The sequence below is a fragment of the Pempheris klunzingeri genome, chromosome 8 (genome assembly GCF_042242105.1).
Source record: "Pempheris klunzingeri isolate RE-2024b chromosome 8, fPemKlu1.hap1, whole genome shotgun sequence".
NCBI classification, from domain to species: domain Eukaryota; kingdom Metazoa; phylum Chordata; class Actinopteri; order Acropomatiformes; family Pempheridae; genus Pempheris; species Pempheris klunzingeri.
Window position 1 is genome coordinate 16,352,863 of NC_092019.1, and position 16,142 is coordinate 16,369,004.

At 39.6% G+C, this 16,142-nt stretch overlaps 1 protein-coding gene across 1 annotated transcript; it reads left to right on the forward strand.

Annotated features, from left to right (window-relative positions):
• Nucleotides 1-2,871: 2,871 nt before the first annotated feature.
• On the forward strand, nucleotides 2,872-8,742 carry slc50a1 (solute carrier family 50 member 1). The gene is made up of 6 exons (XM_070835580.1): nucleotides 2,872-3,073; nucleotides 3,351-3,428; nucleotides 3,506-3,629; nucleotides 3,738-3,899; nucleotides 7,459-7,578; nucleotides 7,677-8,742. Exons 1-6 carry the CDS (start codon nucleotides 3,006-3,008, stop codon nucleotides 7,782-7,784), a joined length of 660 nt encoding a protein of 219 aa, XP_070691681.1. The 5' UTR covers nucleotides 2,872-3,005; the 3' UTR covers nucleotides 7,785-8,742.
• The last annotated feature ends 7,400 nt before the right edge of the window (nucleotides 8,743-16,142 follow it).

Sequence of the window (16,142 nt, forward strand, 5' to 3'; positions counted from 1 at the left end):
TCTGTACATCCTCTTTGGAGGGAAAGCTGAACATCCGTCTACACGGTGGTGTGCTGCAGTGAAGAGGAGCACAGGGCACAAACCCCAGAGCTGACTGAAAACTGCCAAAAGTCACCATCCCCTGTAAAACCACACAACATATACATTCAAAACCAAAACGTGAAACTAAGTTGTTTGTTTTTCCATAGTCACATCATAGTTTAAATTCACTGCAGATGATCTCACGATCTCAGAAATCTTGTTGCAAATATAGCGACCACGTATCTGTATAGCTCTTCACAGTAGATTAATGTAGGATAGCCTCTCACTGTGCCTGAAGGAGCATGAAAAACATGTCAGTAATGTGGACCTCAGTGATATTATAGTGGAAGATTATGTCTTACAGCAATGTGCAAAGATCAATGAAACACAATCATACTGCAACTGTAAGATCTGCTATTAATAACCTATGAAACAGACAACTGCCATCTGATGAAGAATTCAAATCTGTTATTTACTACATCCAAAGTTACCTATTAAATAGTAACAATTTAAGTTATTCATGCATATGGGACATCTGCATGCATTACAAATAAAAATCCACAGAATAGAGAACAACAAAACAAAAGTCCCTAAAATCAGAAATATGTACACAATAAAATAAAAATTCCCAAAACTGGAGATCCAGAAACTCTCCTGTGTCGAATTAATGAGGATTTTTATGCTTATAGATCAATACCTGCAATATTTTCATGACTTTATGTTAATATTGAATGTAATACCTTGTCCTACAAATGGCCTAGTGACGGCAGCCATCACACAGATGCAGAGTAAATGGCATAGTATAAAAAACAGTTACAGTGGCTGATGAAATAAGTGTACATTCAAAATTTGATTTTTTAAATGATTGCAAATACAGTTGATTCATTATTGGATTACATTTGAAATATGTTTGAAGGGACAAAAATGTCAAGGCTGAACAAAGACAGGCATTTTTTGTATAACATTTAAAATAACTAGAAGAGCTTTCGTCAACAAAGCACTGTCACACAAAGAAAATGGATTACAATTCAATAAGAGAAAGGGTAAATATAATTCAGACATAAAAATACATCTATATAGCAATGACATTAAAAGTAACGACAGTGAAAATTAAGTGAAAAAAATTGAAATGTCAAACAGATGCAAGCTGAAAAAAACAAGCTAGAGATACAAGAAAATGAAGGAGAGGAAGGGAGAAAACGATACATCAAAGACTGTTGTTAAAGGTCACGTTTGAGAGATTTTTCAAAAGTGTAGATGGAAAAAGGTTTCTGTGGAAAGAGCCTCACAGCAATGAGCTGCACTGCTGAAAGGATCATCCACCCCTGCAGCTCTGGTCCTCTGGGGGAGACGTAAAAGGAGGCAAAGTTAATTAGAACTTTTTAGGTGATTAACATTAATCTGAACGTTTTCATCTTTGTAATAAGCATTGTTTGGTAGGTGATAAGGCCCCCAGAAATCCTCATAAGTTGCTTATTAACAGTGCTATGTGTTAATAAGACCATATATGTGTTACCTATAGCAACATAGATAACTGATTGTTACATTATAAGACATTTATAAGCACCTTTAAGCAAGAATTTATAGACTGCTTCAAAACATGAATGTGGAATACCCATCTGAAACGAGCACTGCATGTTGTCAAGGTTGATAAAGTGCGAATTAAAAAATTACATATAAATACAATTTTTCAGTGGTGGAGCACAAAAACACAATTTTAAGACAGCTCCTTTGAAAAAATGTTTTTTTGCTTTAACATAAATGGCAGCCACATGTGACCACAAAGAGAGCTTTCTATAAAAACATAGCCTCAAACAGGCCTTTGATAAAATATTTATTCAAAAAAGTACAGTAGAAGGTTTTCTTGCATTTTACCAACACTGACAACATATTGTGCTCTATCCAGATAAGAGCTGTCTGGCTCTGCTGTAAGATTTATTAACCTTAATAAGCCAGTGGTTTGTGTTCTTGCTTCAGATCTGGTAGCTGAAAATAGTGTTAATAAGGGCATAATTTGATATATAGAGATCTTGGTAGAGTAACAGAAAAAACATAGTAAAGCTTTAACATTGACATAATATGTAAGGAAGTAATGCTATTTTAAACAATTATAAGAAACTCATAAAGCTTTTATTATTTATTTATTCTTCAACAGTATATAAATTGGTTTCTCATACATTTGCATGTCATATGCATTCTTGTGAGGAGTTATAGGAGCCTTATTACCTATTAACTACTGCTTATTACAAGTACCTTAAGGTCAAGCGTTACAATAGTAAAATTCACCTGTGGTAGTTTAACATTTTAATCTCAAATGCTTGATACAATATGCATGAAATCTGTGGACTGAATAGTCCACTGTCACTTTGAAAAATGATGCATATGGGATTAAATGAATCCAATTACACTGGCACGCCGCACTTCAGTGTGTTTGTAATGTAAAAATATCCATTCTCTTTTAAAGCTCTATTAAAGTGTTACTTCATTTACTACAATTTACACTGCAATCTACATTGTAGAGCCACTTTTGAGAAGCTTTAGTAGCCCTGTGGAAATTTCTTTTCTGTTTTTCTGTTTTCCTTTTTGATCACTGAGTCTGGGATGAATAAAGTTTAACTGAATTGCTTCAAACTCCCGCTGCATACGTTCTGCCAGCTCAGACAGTCGTCCATCCATCACACTCAGGTCAGCTCCATCATCCAGCTCACTGGACCGTCAAAGCGCTGTCAGCGTAATGACGTACCCCGCGACGTAAGCCATCGTTTCAGTATCCCATTGGAGCAAAGCCACCCCACCTGTTTCACCGCGCAGCCAATCAGAGCGCAGAAACACTGGGCACACTGACTGCAAACACGGAAACACAGTGAGAGAAGGAAGCGTCTATGGCCTTACTCCGTCTGTAATTCCCTTTATCCGTAATTAAAATCAGACATTGCACGTCAAATACACAGCAGGGTAGTGTGTTACTTTTAGTCTCCCGTTCTATGGATTTGTTGCAGCTTCTGTCATGGGCCTGCATCGTTTTCACAGTCGGAATGTTCTCCACTGGACTGTAAGTTCAAGTGCTCACTAATGTCATGCTGCATGGCATTTTTTTCAGTCTGATGCCTTCCTGCTGCTTCATCATGCTGGTAGAAAACATGGGGACGGTAAAATCCCTTTTGGTTGTTAGTCTGAGCCCACATCAGCCACAGTGATGGTAACTTGTGAAGGAATGTGCTAAAGTATGATCCCAGATGGTTAAAGTCATGTGTTTTTTTCTATCTGTGTTCATCCTTTCTCTGTTTTTCTGTCTTTGTTTACTTGTTTGTTTGTGCGTGTGTTGCTAGGACCGACCTAAAGAAGATGCAAGAATCCAAAAGTGCTGACAACATCCAGTTTCTTCCTTTCCTCACTACATGTCTTAAGTAAGTGATCTTACAGTTCAATAGCACCATCGTCCTGCTGCTGGTCAGCACATCTAATGCTTGTCCTGTTTCCATAGTAACATAGGATGGTTGTATTATGGGATCCTGAAGAGAGATCAGACGATCGTCCTGGTCAACATTATTGGCGCTCTACTCCAGATCGTCTACATCATCGTGTACTTGCACTACACAAAACAAAAGGTCAGCGTGCTTTCAAGCGCAGACTGAGGAAACCGAAGTTGGACCCAGCTTTACTTAAACATGTGTGGACTCCTGTCGCTCAGTATTGCTCTCTCGTGTTTGTTTCAGAGGCTGGTGATTTCCCAGACCCTAGCAGCAGGGACGGTGCTGACCTGCGGTTGGTTCTACTTCACCACGTTTCTTCCTGAAGGAGACACTCGGCTCAGCCAGCTTGGCCTCACCTGCAGTGTGGTCACCGTCAGCATGTACCTGTCCCCGCTCACCGACCTGGTACAGCTCACATGCATCGCAGGCAAACACAACATACAGACAGCATGTTCAGAGTCAAGTAGTGCAGAGCAGTTATTCTTATATAGGATCAATTTATTGAAAAGATTTGTGCAAAAGGTTAATTCGAATGGTTGTTTTCCTTATGATCCCCGGAGCTGTAACTGCTGTCACTTTGAAGAACACACCAAACTCCATTCATAATTCTTTCCTCACTGAATATCAGAGATGAGTGCTGGTTTTTAATGGCTTCTTCTCTTTAACCGATCTACAGTTCAGCATTACGCTTTAACTTGCTGGGCCCTGATTCCATCAAATGATGTTCATGGTATTGTAATAGCAAGCAAGATAAAGTCTTTTTATTTTGACGTAACTGTTCCCAAATTATTTTCATATCTAAACTTGTAAACGATTCAGTTGATTTAGATAAGAGATAATAGAGACTTCGTCGTCATCCAAAAGCACATAGAGGAACAAAATCGTGTTTCTTCTGGTCACCGGTGCAAATGAAAAGGAAAAAAATGATGCAACATTCTGATGGTAGTGAAGCAACAATAACACTACGCACAAGGCGCAAACAAAACAAGATATGAAACAGGTGAGGTGCAGTTATGTGACCAGCTGAGGTCATCAGTGATGTGCACACCAAGGAACTTGGTGCTTCTGACTTGCTCCATGCAGGAGCCATTTATGAGAAGAGGGTGGTGTACGGGGTTGGCCCATGACAGCAGTTGTCATCTTATATTTCATTGACGTTGAGAGGCAGGTTGTAATTCTTGACATCAGAGTCCCAGCTGCGTCACCTCTCCTCTGTATATTTGTCTCATCATTGTTGCTGATGAGGCCCACCTGTGTCACACGGTCGTGGGTCATTAGTGTGAAAAGCAGTGGGCTTAGCACACATCCCTGAGGGCCGCCTGTGTTGAGTATGGTGGCTGCGGAGGTGATGTTCCTGATGAGTGCTGTCTGAGGTCTCTCTGTGTGAAAGTCCCAGATCCAGTTACAAAGGGAGGTGTTCAGGCTCTTTGTAACAATCCCCTCACATCTTGCTTTTTATCACAATAGTTTTGTTCTTTTGAAAGAGGATAAGCAATGAGGTTAGTGAGTTACTGCTCAACTCCAAATGTATGTGGGCAATCATGGTAACCACTTATTGCTATACTATTAAAACATAGAAAAACTAGTGAAATTACAGCTTTAACATTGTGCCGTCCATCATCTCATAAAAATGTGGAAATATGCTCCACAGGGCTATACAATTAAATTAATTAAGGATGTATTAATGTGAGTGTTAATTGTAGGAGACAGACCTTGTTAGAAGTACGTTTCTAGGCAGGGGGGAGTTGTTAATTCTAGTTTGTATGTTAAAGCTACATGTATCACAGTTCATATAAAGTTCACAGTATTCACTTAAGCACTGTTGTACGTACAGATGTAAGCAGCACATTTAGTCTCGTCTGACCATATGCATCACTGGGCTTCTGTACAGACATCTGTTCAGTTCAGCGTTTAAGTATCCTCGTGTGGACTCTGCACGTGCAGCTATTTACCAGTGAAGGAATAAATCCTGTGTTCTCTCTCTTTCCTTTTGTCTTTTTGTGTCATCTTGTTGCTCTATCTACTATCCTGTTTGTCTCCTTCACTCCATCTGCTTCACAGCTCCGAATGACCCCCAGTCAGTTTCCTGCCTTTCTTTCCCTCATCTGTGTCTTCCTGTTATTCTCGCTATCTGTCTGTTTGTGCCTTATTCCCTTAGTCATGATCTCTTTTCTCCTTACACCTTACATGACTTTATGTTGGCATTCATCATCGTTATTATGCACTAAAAGGGTAAATCTCATGCCATCCTCATAAAGACTATCTTTAGCTAAACTTTACAGATGTGCTCGTGGTCCTTAAAGGGGAAATCTGGTTTACGACAACTTTTGTCCTCCTTCCAATGTTGTGGTCATTAGTTTTTATCATTAATATTTACAGTATGTTTAGAAAGTTGATTGTTGAGATCAGGGGGTGTGGCAACGTCACAAAGGTGAATGGTGAAATAAATTCTTCATTTAAAACATCATAGTTTGCAGGCTGACTTTACGATTAGACTTCCACTTGTATTAGTTGTGAATTTTCAATTTCCATGAAGTATTTAATGCTGCTTGTTTCAAAGCTTTTATTATTATTATTATTATTATTATTATTAATTTTTTTTTTTCTTTTTAGGCAGCTTGGAGTCAGTGGAAAAACCTGTAAACACAAATATTGTTATATTACTTAATAAAGTTCTTATGGCAAACTCATTAGCAAGCAATTGCCTATATACGCATCCAGCAGACATAGAGCAACATTAGCATTTATTTGGTATATCACCTGGTATATATAAGTCTAATATTAACTGTTAACTGTTAACCAACCCTGAGATTAACTAATTTAACTCTGGGTCAGTTACCATGGTAACCTAACCTGCTCGCTGTCAGGTTTTCGTCTGTCTCCTCCCTCTCACTGTTTTATTTCCACATTCATTCAGTCCATATGAAAATGCATATCGGAGCCCATTAAGTAGTGGAAGTTTACAGTATGTCAGAGTCACTGCCCTCAGTCATTTCTTTGAACAGTGCTTTTTGCTCTCACATTGAAATATTACACAACATTAAGTCGTCCTCAACCAGTAATGAAACCTCTGTGACTCTGTGAACACAAGACAGCCGTCAGTTTGTTCGAGCGGTTCCTATGAAATTATTGCACAAAATATGCACTCTCAGTTTTAACTGTGAAAATCAGCCTGAAGCTTTAGAATCAGAGCATTATCTCTTGTCAGTCATGATCTGATTGGCCGCACCAATCAAACATAATTCCTATAATTTGGAGATTAGATGCTAATATTTCTGAGTGAACAAGATTGTGGTTAAACTGCAGAATGGAAAGTAGTTTGAATGTGATTTTTTTTTCTTCTTTTTTTGCTTAAATAGGCTGCATATAGTCTAAACATGATTTAACAGTATTTCAGTGACAATGCTTACAGTTACTACATTTGTTGAAGTAGCTGAAATAAAACCACTGAATGAGCCATGATCCAAGGAGATGATCCAGTTTAATGAACAAACTGATCAGTTGTTGAATAAACCTTCTTTCCCCTCTCTGGGTTAATCAGCTCAGAGTTCAGACAGGCTCAAGAGTTTGTTAGGCCTGCTTTCTGAAACAGGCCCCTGTAGTTAAGTGTTCACCAGCTAGCCACTGTCTGCTGTTTGGTGCTGAGCAGGAAGTGCACAGTTGGTTTATCATAGTTTGTTTTTTTTCTGAAACAACTGCCTGCTTCTACTGGAAATGCAGTTAAGACTGAACCAGAACAATAAAGTTTTGCACAGTTAATCAAACCTATGAGCTTTAATATGCTAAAACTCTGTAGAGTAGAGTGGAAGAAGAGTACATGATAATTCTCTGAGGTTTGTCACTACAAGCATCACCTTTTACATTACACACAGTAATTTGATCCATTGTAAATATGAAAACATTGATGAATGCAGCTTTAAAGTGAACTGATTGTTGCTTTCCTGCTCTGTCTCTTCCCTATTAGGTAGGAATAGTGCAAAGCGGTAATGTGCAGTGCTTGTCCTTCCCTCTGACTGTAGCCACCTTCTTCACTTCAACTTCCTGGGTCCTCTACGGCCTCCAGCTGATCGACTACTATATTGTGGTAAGAGACGGAAGTGTTAACTCATCTTTCAACATTGTTTCTTATTTAAAATGGAAGCTAGCGTCCTTAATGTGTTTTCGTGTTTGTGTTCTCTCCAGGTTCCAAACACGCCGGGAATCTTCACCAGCCTCATCAGATTTTATCTGTTTTGGAGATTTGCATCTGTTAATCAAAGCTCACCTTCCTATAAGCCTATGCAGATATGAGGAGATGACAGATCTGTTCATTCAGCGGAGGGCTGCAGCTAAGCTCTCAAATCACTCGTCTTATATTTCTAATCATACAGGGAGAGACACAAGCGACGACACCACTGATGAAGTGGAGATAATGTCTTGTGTTTGTTGACTTTATCATTTCGAGATGGTATATCAGGGAGTTAAGTAATTCAGTTAAGTGGAACTGTTATGATGTCTTCAATTCATTTCAGCAATTTTTTTCCCCTGCTATTTGCTAAACCTGTGTCTCCTCCCGTGTGTCCTTCCGTCAAGTGCCTTCGGTTAGAACATGTTTGCTATTAACGGTCAATGGCATTTAATGATCTACCAACCTGTCATGGAGAATTGTTATCTGTTCGCAATCCAGCAAACTGGATCGAATCTTCCTCAATTCATACTAGCCAAAGATTTTTGTGGAGTTGTTACCTGTTGGCTGCTATTTTAATTACATATAGTTGCTCCGGTCCCTTGTATTCATGTCTGGAAGAATGTAGTATATAGTTTCATATTTTTCCCCACAGCCTGTTGAGGCAGTGACAATTTCATATGTCTCTGTATCACTGTGCAGATGGGATATTGAGTCATATCAGTGGCAGTAAGTTATATTTGTTCAGACTTGTTTTCTATACATTTTACGTCTGAGTCTTTTTGATACAGAATGTTGGCTTATGTCCAACATCAGGCATTGTCTACTTAATGCTATTTTTATAAGCTCTTGTCTATGAGATTAAACTAAACAAGAAAAGTAATTTAACACCATATGATTTGTTTACAAGAATGAATGATCTCAATTGATTATTTTTCTGGTGGTTGGTTCTCCTGGCGAAATAGTCTCGCTTGTCTCTTCATTATTGTTTGTGACGAGGACATATGTTATGCAAATTAAACAGCTGAGTGTCCGTGGTGATTCACTTACTTCTAAAGTATGTAAGATCTTTACAGCTGCCATGTGAATACATTTTTTACCTTAACCATCAAAGACTTTTTGTTTGCTGATTGCTTGTTAAGTTGTGAACATGGTGGACGTGAAATATATTTTAGTAAGAAAGCTGCAATTGTTCCTTTTGAAGCAAGAAGATTTGCGCTGTAGTTTGGAGATTTTGTTTTGGACACAGTAATGAGCTTACGTGCAGATATATGGAGATAACTCTGTGTGTGTGTGTGTGTGTGTGTGTGTGAGAGTGTGTGTGTGTGTGTGTGTGTGAGAGTGTGAGTGAGTGAGTGAGTGAGTGGTTGGGGTGGTTGTGCAAGAAGAGACAAAAGCTTGTTTGATGGTGCAGCAGCGCGAATGACTTTGTTTGTGTGAGTGTGTTGATACTGAGAGGGCAGTGGTGGGAAAGGCCACGCCAGAGGTTCTCATCTCGTGTGTGTGTGTGTGTGTTACATTGGCCTCTCTTCCTGAGCTCAAAGAGCCTGCCCCTGACCGAGAACACACAGACACAACACAGTATTGTGCTGGAATTGGGTGTTATGTAGAAACGCTAAGCTGCGACGACTGGAGGTGGGAGATAAATGAGCTACAGTAGAAAGAGGGAAGAAAGAAAAGGGGACATTTTTGAGAAGCATAAAGGAAGAACGTATAAATTAGACTGAAGCAGGACATAGTAAAACCTGGGACAAAAATGAAAGCTGAAATCATTCCAAGGAGAAATTTTGGTTTGGCTTGTTTCATAGTTCTATTGTAATATGGGAAATGTTTCATAAAACAACACGCTAACAGCAATCTGTTAGGCTGAAGGCACAACAACAGCAGCATGCTAACAAGCTCACCCTGTTAACATGCTTTTTAACATTTATAATGTTGACCATGTTTGTTGGCTTAATTTAGCGTAATAGCATTCTAATGAATATTTGCTAATTAGCACTACACATGAAGTACAGCTTAGACTCATGTGAATGCCATTAGTTTTGTCAGGTCATAAACAAAGTATTTGACATATTAGATTTTTGACCTGATCGTGGTGCTGGATATGATTCACTTTGGTCAGGGGATCACCAAAGTGAACACTTGTTGAGACATTTCCTTGAAAACCACAAATGTGAACCTCATTCATTATCTGGGAACCATGAATGCCGGTACAATTTGTTTGCCATTTCAACCTGTTAGATGTTGTGATATTTCACTGGATAGGGGAAACGTTTGACCTGCTGGTGGCACTAGGGGAACATTTTGTGAATAAGAGAAGTCAGTAGGAGTCATCCTCTGAGGGCCATGAATCTGTACAAAATGTCATGGCAATCCATCCAATACTTGTTGAGACATTTCTGTCAGGATCATTGAGGTGTAGTCCGACAGTGGCAACCCTGGAGCCAGAGCTAGCATGGCTAAAACTGTGAGCAGGAGATGATAAAGCAGAAGGGAAGGGTGTATAGAAAAGGAGAAAAAAAGTAAGAATTGGACAATAAAGTGATTTCTGAGATGACCTTTTCTGCTATAACACGATGAAGAAAAAAAAGGCAAGTGAGTCAGACTTATCAGGTCTGATAAACAACATTCTTGTGAACAGAAATCAGACATTTAGGAGGAAAATGAAAATAGGGTGATGAGAAAAATGAGTAAATGATAAGTGCAGGAGAAAATGGGGGAGTACTGGGTGTTGTCCATTCTTCTGGTGAAAAGAGACAGACATCAGTAAGATTGGTGGGACAATGCAGGGAGTCAGAAAGACAAGCGGGACACACCCCTCTTTACAAACTGGCTCTATTGTGAAGAGACAACGTGTTAAGTGTTAGGCAGGAAGTCAAATCACGGTCCTTATGCTGATGTGTACACATCTTTGGGTGACAGCCAAATAGCGACACGGGGCCTATGTTTTGTATACTAGTATGTGTGGAGGAGTAGGGGTGTTGAGGGGGGTAATCATACGAACAATGAGTACAACTCACAAACAGGATCCCTCTGTTTCCTGAAGTAGAGACTGTCTCCTTAAACAACACACACACACACACACACACACACAAGCTGACTCCTGCACTTTTGCACACATCCTATGAAACATAGGCATATACACATTGTATGTACAGCATATTGTCTCGTACATAGACACTCCCACAATCTACCCCCCCCCCCCCCACACACACACACACACACACACACACACACACGCACACACACATACACGCACACACACACACACAAACACACAAAAACCATGTGTGACTTCAGATGTCTATTTTCGTCATTATGGGCGAATCCTGATCTATGGGTTTTGTTTCCCCCGTAATTACGCACAACAAAATCTCTGCTAACATGTAGGCTGCAGCCAGACAGTGTGCATAGTCAGCATATAAACACACACACACACACAAACAGCATATGCACAACACACTGGGGGGCAGTCAGCAGCTTGTGCACTTTCTACCATCAGTAAAAGCACACCTGTCCCAGCTGCTGTTTTGAAGAGAAGAAGAGGGAAAGAAGGAATGTGCTTCTCTCAGTTTTCCTGTCAGCCCCTCACCCTTCCCAGCCGGCTCTGTTGCCCCCCCTCCCTTGATTTGTTTATCTTATTATTCCCATGGTCAGCTATTGTTCCTCCTCCTTTCACACCCTGTCTAAATCTCAATTCTTTCTTTCTCCTCATTGTGTTTTTCTTTGTCTTTTCCCAAATTGTATCTCCTACTCATATCTTCTTCCACCCTCTCTTTCTCAATTTATTCATCTCCTCCTTCACCTTTCATTCCTCCAAAATACACGTTGGCCTTGTTCGTACATTTATCAAATAGTCACACAGCTGATATTTTGCACACTCACGTCATCTGCAGTGATAATCAGGTCTGTCTCGTGAAACTGTCAGTCAGCCTGAGATTTATATACATTTTATAAGCAGGAGAGAGAGGAGCACAAAAGCAGTCTCACCTAAGGAAGAAAATCACTTCAAGCTCTTTTGATATGCAGCAAATTTCAGGGACTGACACTACACGTAAACGTATCAAATTAACATTCATACTGAAGCGTCTCATTTTATTGGACTTGTACTTGTATAAGCACGCACCCCCCTGTTTGTAAATGCAGTTGGCGCTGCAGGTATTTATGGGGAACCATGTGCGGGGAGCAACAACTGGCTTTCTATTCCCAGTTTTACCAGCTTTCTCCACCTTTGATTTTATAATCAGCATTTTTTCTCCTTAGAGCCTGGTGGTTGCACAGCTGAGGGGCTCACACAAGAACTTGTATGCATCGTGGGTAACACAAAGACCACCATACTTTTTCTCATACATGCACAGTCACACATGAGAAAATGTGACTCTTCGGCTCTTTCATTGTTGCCAGTTGGTGCTGAAAGACTTTTCCTCCATACCTCTGCCACGGAAATAGATTTTACAGGCAGCCCTCCGGTGTGTCCTAGGGGTTATAGTGTGATTCAATATGTCCTGGCTCAGTCTTCAGGATTGTTTTGCTCCCCTTTCCTTCCTCCTCCTGTTGCCCCTCAGAATGGGAACAGAGAGTGAAGTGATATGTGGACAGCTAGTCATTAAGCTGTCAGAGGGACAGCCTATGGACCAAAACACTGTCAGCATGAATGAATTTACACATTTCACCTTTGATATAAATCATTTGTCAGGTAACCTTCTGTTTAACAGCAGAGTGAATCATTTATGGACATAGATTCAATAACTGTGCTTGGCACCACTGGACCCAACGACAGCGCTACATGTGTCAAGCACAAAGTTTAATTGAACTTATTTCAATAAAGTTACTGACATTGTGTTTTTCTGGTTTCAAATTTTTGAAATGAAAACTCACAAACTTCTTTTTAGTTTTCTTAGTCATGTTCTATAAATCATTTCTTATACCTGTACAATGAATACAGCCACAAAGAGTACAATTAAATCAAGCCAAACTGGTGGTACAGTACAGTCAAGGACTTTATGGAGAGTTCATGTTTTTCCTGTCTAAAAATGACACATAGTCACACATAAATACTCACAGAGCCTGAGGGTCCACACTCGTGTTTGAGCATGCTTTCTCACTTTGGCATCCATCCAGAGCGCACACACACGGCGGATTTGTGTGTGTGTGTGGATGTCTTCAAATGGCAACCATGTAAAGTGCATTTGATTACATGGGTGTGTTTGGACTTCGACACTCAAATGTTTTTTGGTGATGTTCATGAACCCATTCTGTTTGACAGTTTTATAGACTTCTTTTTTTCTTTTTTCAAGTTTAGACCATAGTTAGAACTTGAAAAAGCTGAAATGTTCAGGGAGAGGTGTGTCTCTGAATGCGTGCTCAGGACATACACGTCCGCTGTGATGTGCAGAGGTGCTGAGGAAAGACAGGAGACACAGCTGTTCGGGGGACTTGGAGTCTTGCATGCTTGCATTAGCAAACATTTCTGAAGCTTCCTGCACTGTGTGCACATTTGAAAGTTTGCTACATCTCATTGCGTGTGGAGATTTTTCTGCTTGGCACTCAGCATTTTTACTTCAGTCAACTCTAACACATGAGACAAAGCCTTATTTGCTATTCAAAAATAGTAGTTTCATCCCAGGTAATGACTCAGAACAGGCAATCTCAAATGGTGACAGTAGATATTAACCATGACAAATGGCATCTGAATGTTTATCTTGAGATCCTGAGATAAATGACACATCACAGAAGAGAGACAACATAGTCATCTGCTTTCCTCCAGGATTCTAAACTTCCATTATTGGTACATATTGTAATTTAGTCACTTATTCATGTTATCCTCTGACCATCTTTTTCATCATCAGTTGATAAACCCTTCATTGAATCATCTTACAAGAACAATTAAGTTTCACAACAAAATTCAATGGGAATGTTGAATCAGAATTTCAGACTAACACGCTTGCATGCAAACACACAGACAAACACTGGTCTAACTTTAGTGGGGGAGGAGTCGTGTCGGGTAAACATGGGTAAACTAAACTGAGCTGTATCTAAGAAATTATGTAACCACACTGGGATCAGAGCCGTGTGAAGGTGGAATTAGGACTAGAGATGAAAAGACACTTCAGAAAGATGCTTTTTCAATGGCTGGTACTGAAGTTAAACTGTTTGTGTGATAGTGGGGGCCAATGTGGGGTTAATGTAGATGCTCTAGTTTTGTCCTGTGGGAGTTTTTTTCTCTGATGTATTACATCACTTTTGGTGGACGTGGTGTAAATGAAATTTAGCTAACCGTTAATGTGACACTCTACTGGAGCTCTGCAGGTGCATCATGTCAAGGGACATGCAGATGAAAATTAGCCTGTCTTGGCAAATTGTAGCACATGTATATTCTAATTAATGTTGATTTATATGCATTGTCACTAACACATAAATAGGAACAAAAAATGGGGAAAAAGAGACAGAGGAACAAGAGGGAGAGAAATATTCTGCCAGGTATAACACAACACAATGAATAGTGCAGAATCGGCTCAGAGGAGCGAACAGAAGCAATGTCTGACCTGTCATTATAGATTTGTGACCAGACAAGTTAGTGTTGACACACTTGCGCACCTGTTGCTGACAAACCTTTTTTTTTTACAGAAGACAGAGGAAACAAAAAAACACAAACAATGTTGCCCCCTAATGGTGAGTTTTTATTATTGCAAACTCCTGCAGCAGAATGTTCACACTTACAGAGAACTCCAACACTGGTTTGACAGCAACAGCTCTCTCTTGATGTAGACAGACAATGACAACCATTGTGGTGTTACACAATATCTATACTTGACTCTTTTACCTTTGTGGAACATCCCTATTCGTCACCGTCTGGGCAATAATAGCGTGTTAAAACAATGTTTTACCAGTCCAACTGGCTCACCTTCTCTTGCCTTGTCCTCCGGTCTCGTGCAGTGCAGCTGTTGTGTTCTTAGCCTGTCTCAGTCTGTTGATGGTGTTTTGTATCAGTTGTGTCCTGGCTCGTTACAAAATTGATTGATTATATTTGAACCCCGTGGCACAAAAGATCTACTTTACATGTTCATGCAGCTCTGGCACATACGAGTGATTAAAGGCACGCTCGCCCATACATGCAGGCGGACACCACAAACTCCTAGAAGCGTCAGTTTTTTCATGACATTTAAACAAAGGGAGTCTGTTTTCATAATCCCCTCTGGAGTACTGCTCTGTTGTTTACAGTCGATCAAAATGTGACAACTTTATAGCTCGATTAAACTGACAGAGGACTTTGACTGAAAACATATTTATCGTTTTGGCTGTGGAGCAGGAAAATGACAGACGATGCTGAAAAACAGGGAGACATAAACTACAGAAAAGTCTTAACAGGAAGCAAGTTATGAATGATATTTAGAAAAGAGGGGATTGCTCCTGTACAGTTACATTTGAGAGCAGGAAAAAGAAACTACAACATTTACTGAGTGTGGCTTGACACAAAGTGACTCCATGTTACAGTAATCAGTCATTTATTGTTTTTGTCATAACATGATAGAAACATTCTGTCAGCAAGGCTAAATCTAAATTAAGAGATTCTGATTTCTGGGATGCTACAGTCTAAAGTCATTCAAGTGCTGTGCCGTGTAACACACGTAGAGGCGTCGGGACGCGTCATTCAAGACAGCATACACACATACACACAACAGAAAGCGTCAAAGACACAGCCAGAGCTCTCACACACACACACACACACACACACACACATACACACAACACACCAGAAAAATCATATTAAATATCAAAATACAGTCAGAGTCAGTCACTTTGAAAATATTACAATATAGACAATCTCTTGCATTGAAATGATACATAACTGGGCCCTTACATTCCCCCAAACATAACTGTGAGTCAGCTTTGTCAATAAGTAAATGAGCTGCTGTCAGTTGCAGTAGGAAAAACCAAATCAATATTAAAAAAGTTCAAATTTAAAGTCATCCAGAGCTCATAAAATAGACCTTTTCTAATAAGCCTACTTAGTCTTACGGCTGATTACCATGTCATCCATCCACTTTCTTTAACGTCACATTTCATCATTAATATGTATGTGCAAATCACTCGAACACCACAGTTTAACACTGAACAAGTAGGCCATCGACATTTTAAACTTTCATCAAAATGTAAAACACTGAAATGTATTTATGTTATTAAGTCAAACAGGACATCATTGCTCAAAACCTTTTTTTTTTAACTTTGATTTCTCTTGTAATCTGAAAACATTGAGGCAACTGTGAGCATGTTTACCCAGCCGTAATGCCACACACGTCCTTTTTGAAATGCAAAACAGCGACTATATAAAATACCAACTGGGACTGTTTAGACACCGAGACACGTGATCCTGACATGAGCCAGCCGAACTTTACAATTCAACAACCGAAGAATATTCACATTCTCTAATTCTGAATTATATACATGTCGTTAGCATTGTTGAGGCTACATACAAAAATTAA

Bases quoted from the DNA above. Each gene is read 5' to 3' on its own strand.
- slc50a1 (XM_070835580.1), top strand. From the start codon at position 3,006: ATGGATTTGTTGCAGCTTCTGTCATGGGCCTGCATCGTTTTCACAGTC. The intron at 3,074-3,350 runs GTAAGTTCAAGT...GTGTGTTGCTAG, and splicing joins GGAATGTTCTCCACTGGACT to GACCGACCTAAAGAAGATGC. The intron at 3,900-7,458 runs GTACAGCTCACA...CTTCCCTATTAG, and splicing joins TGTCCCCGCTCACCGACCTG to GTAGGAATAGTGCAAAGCGG.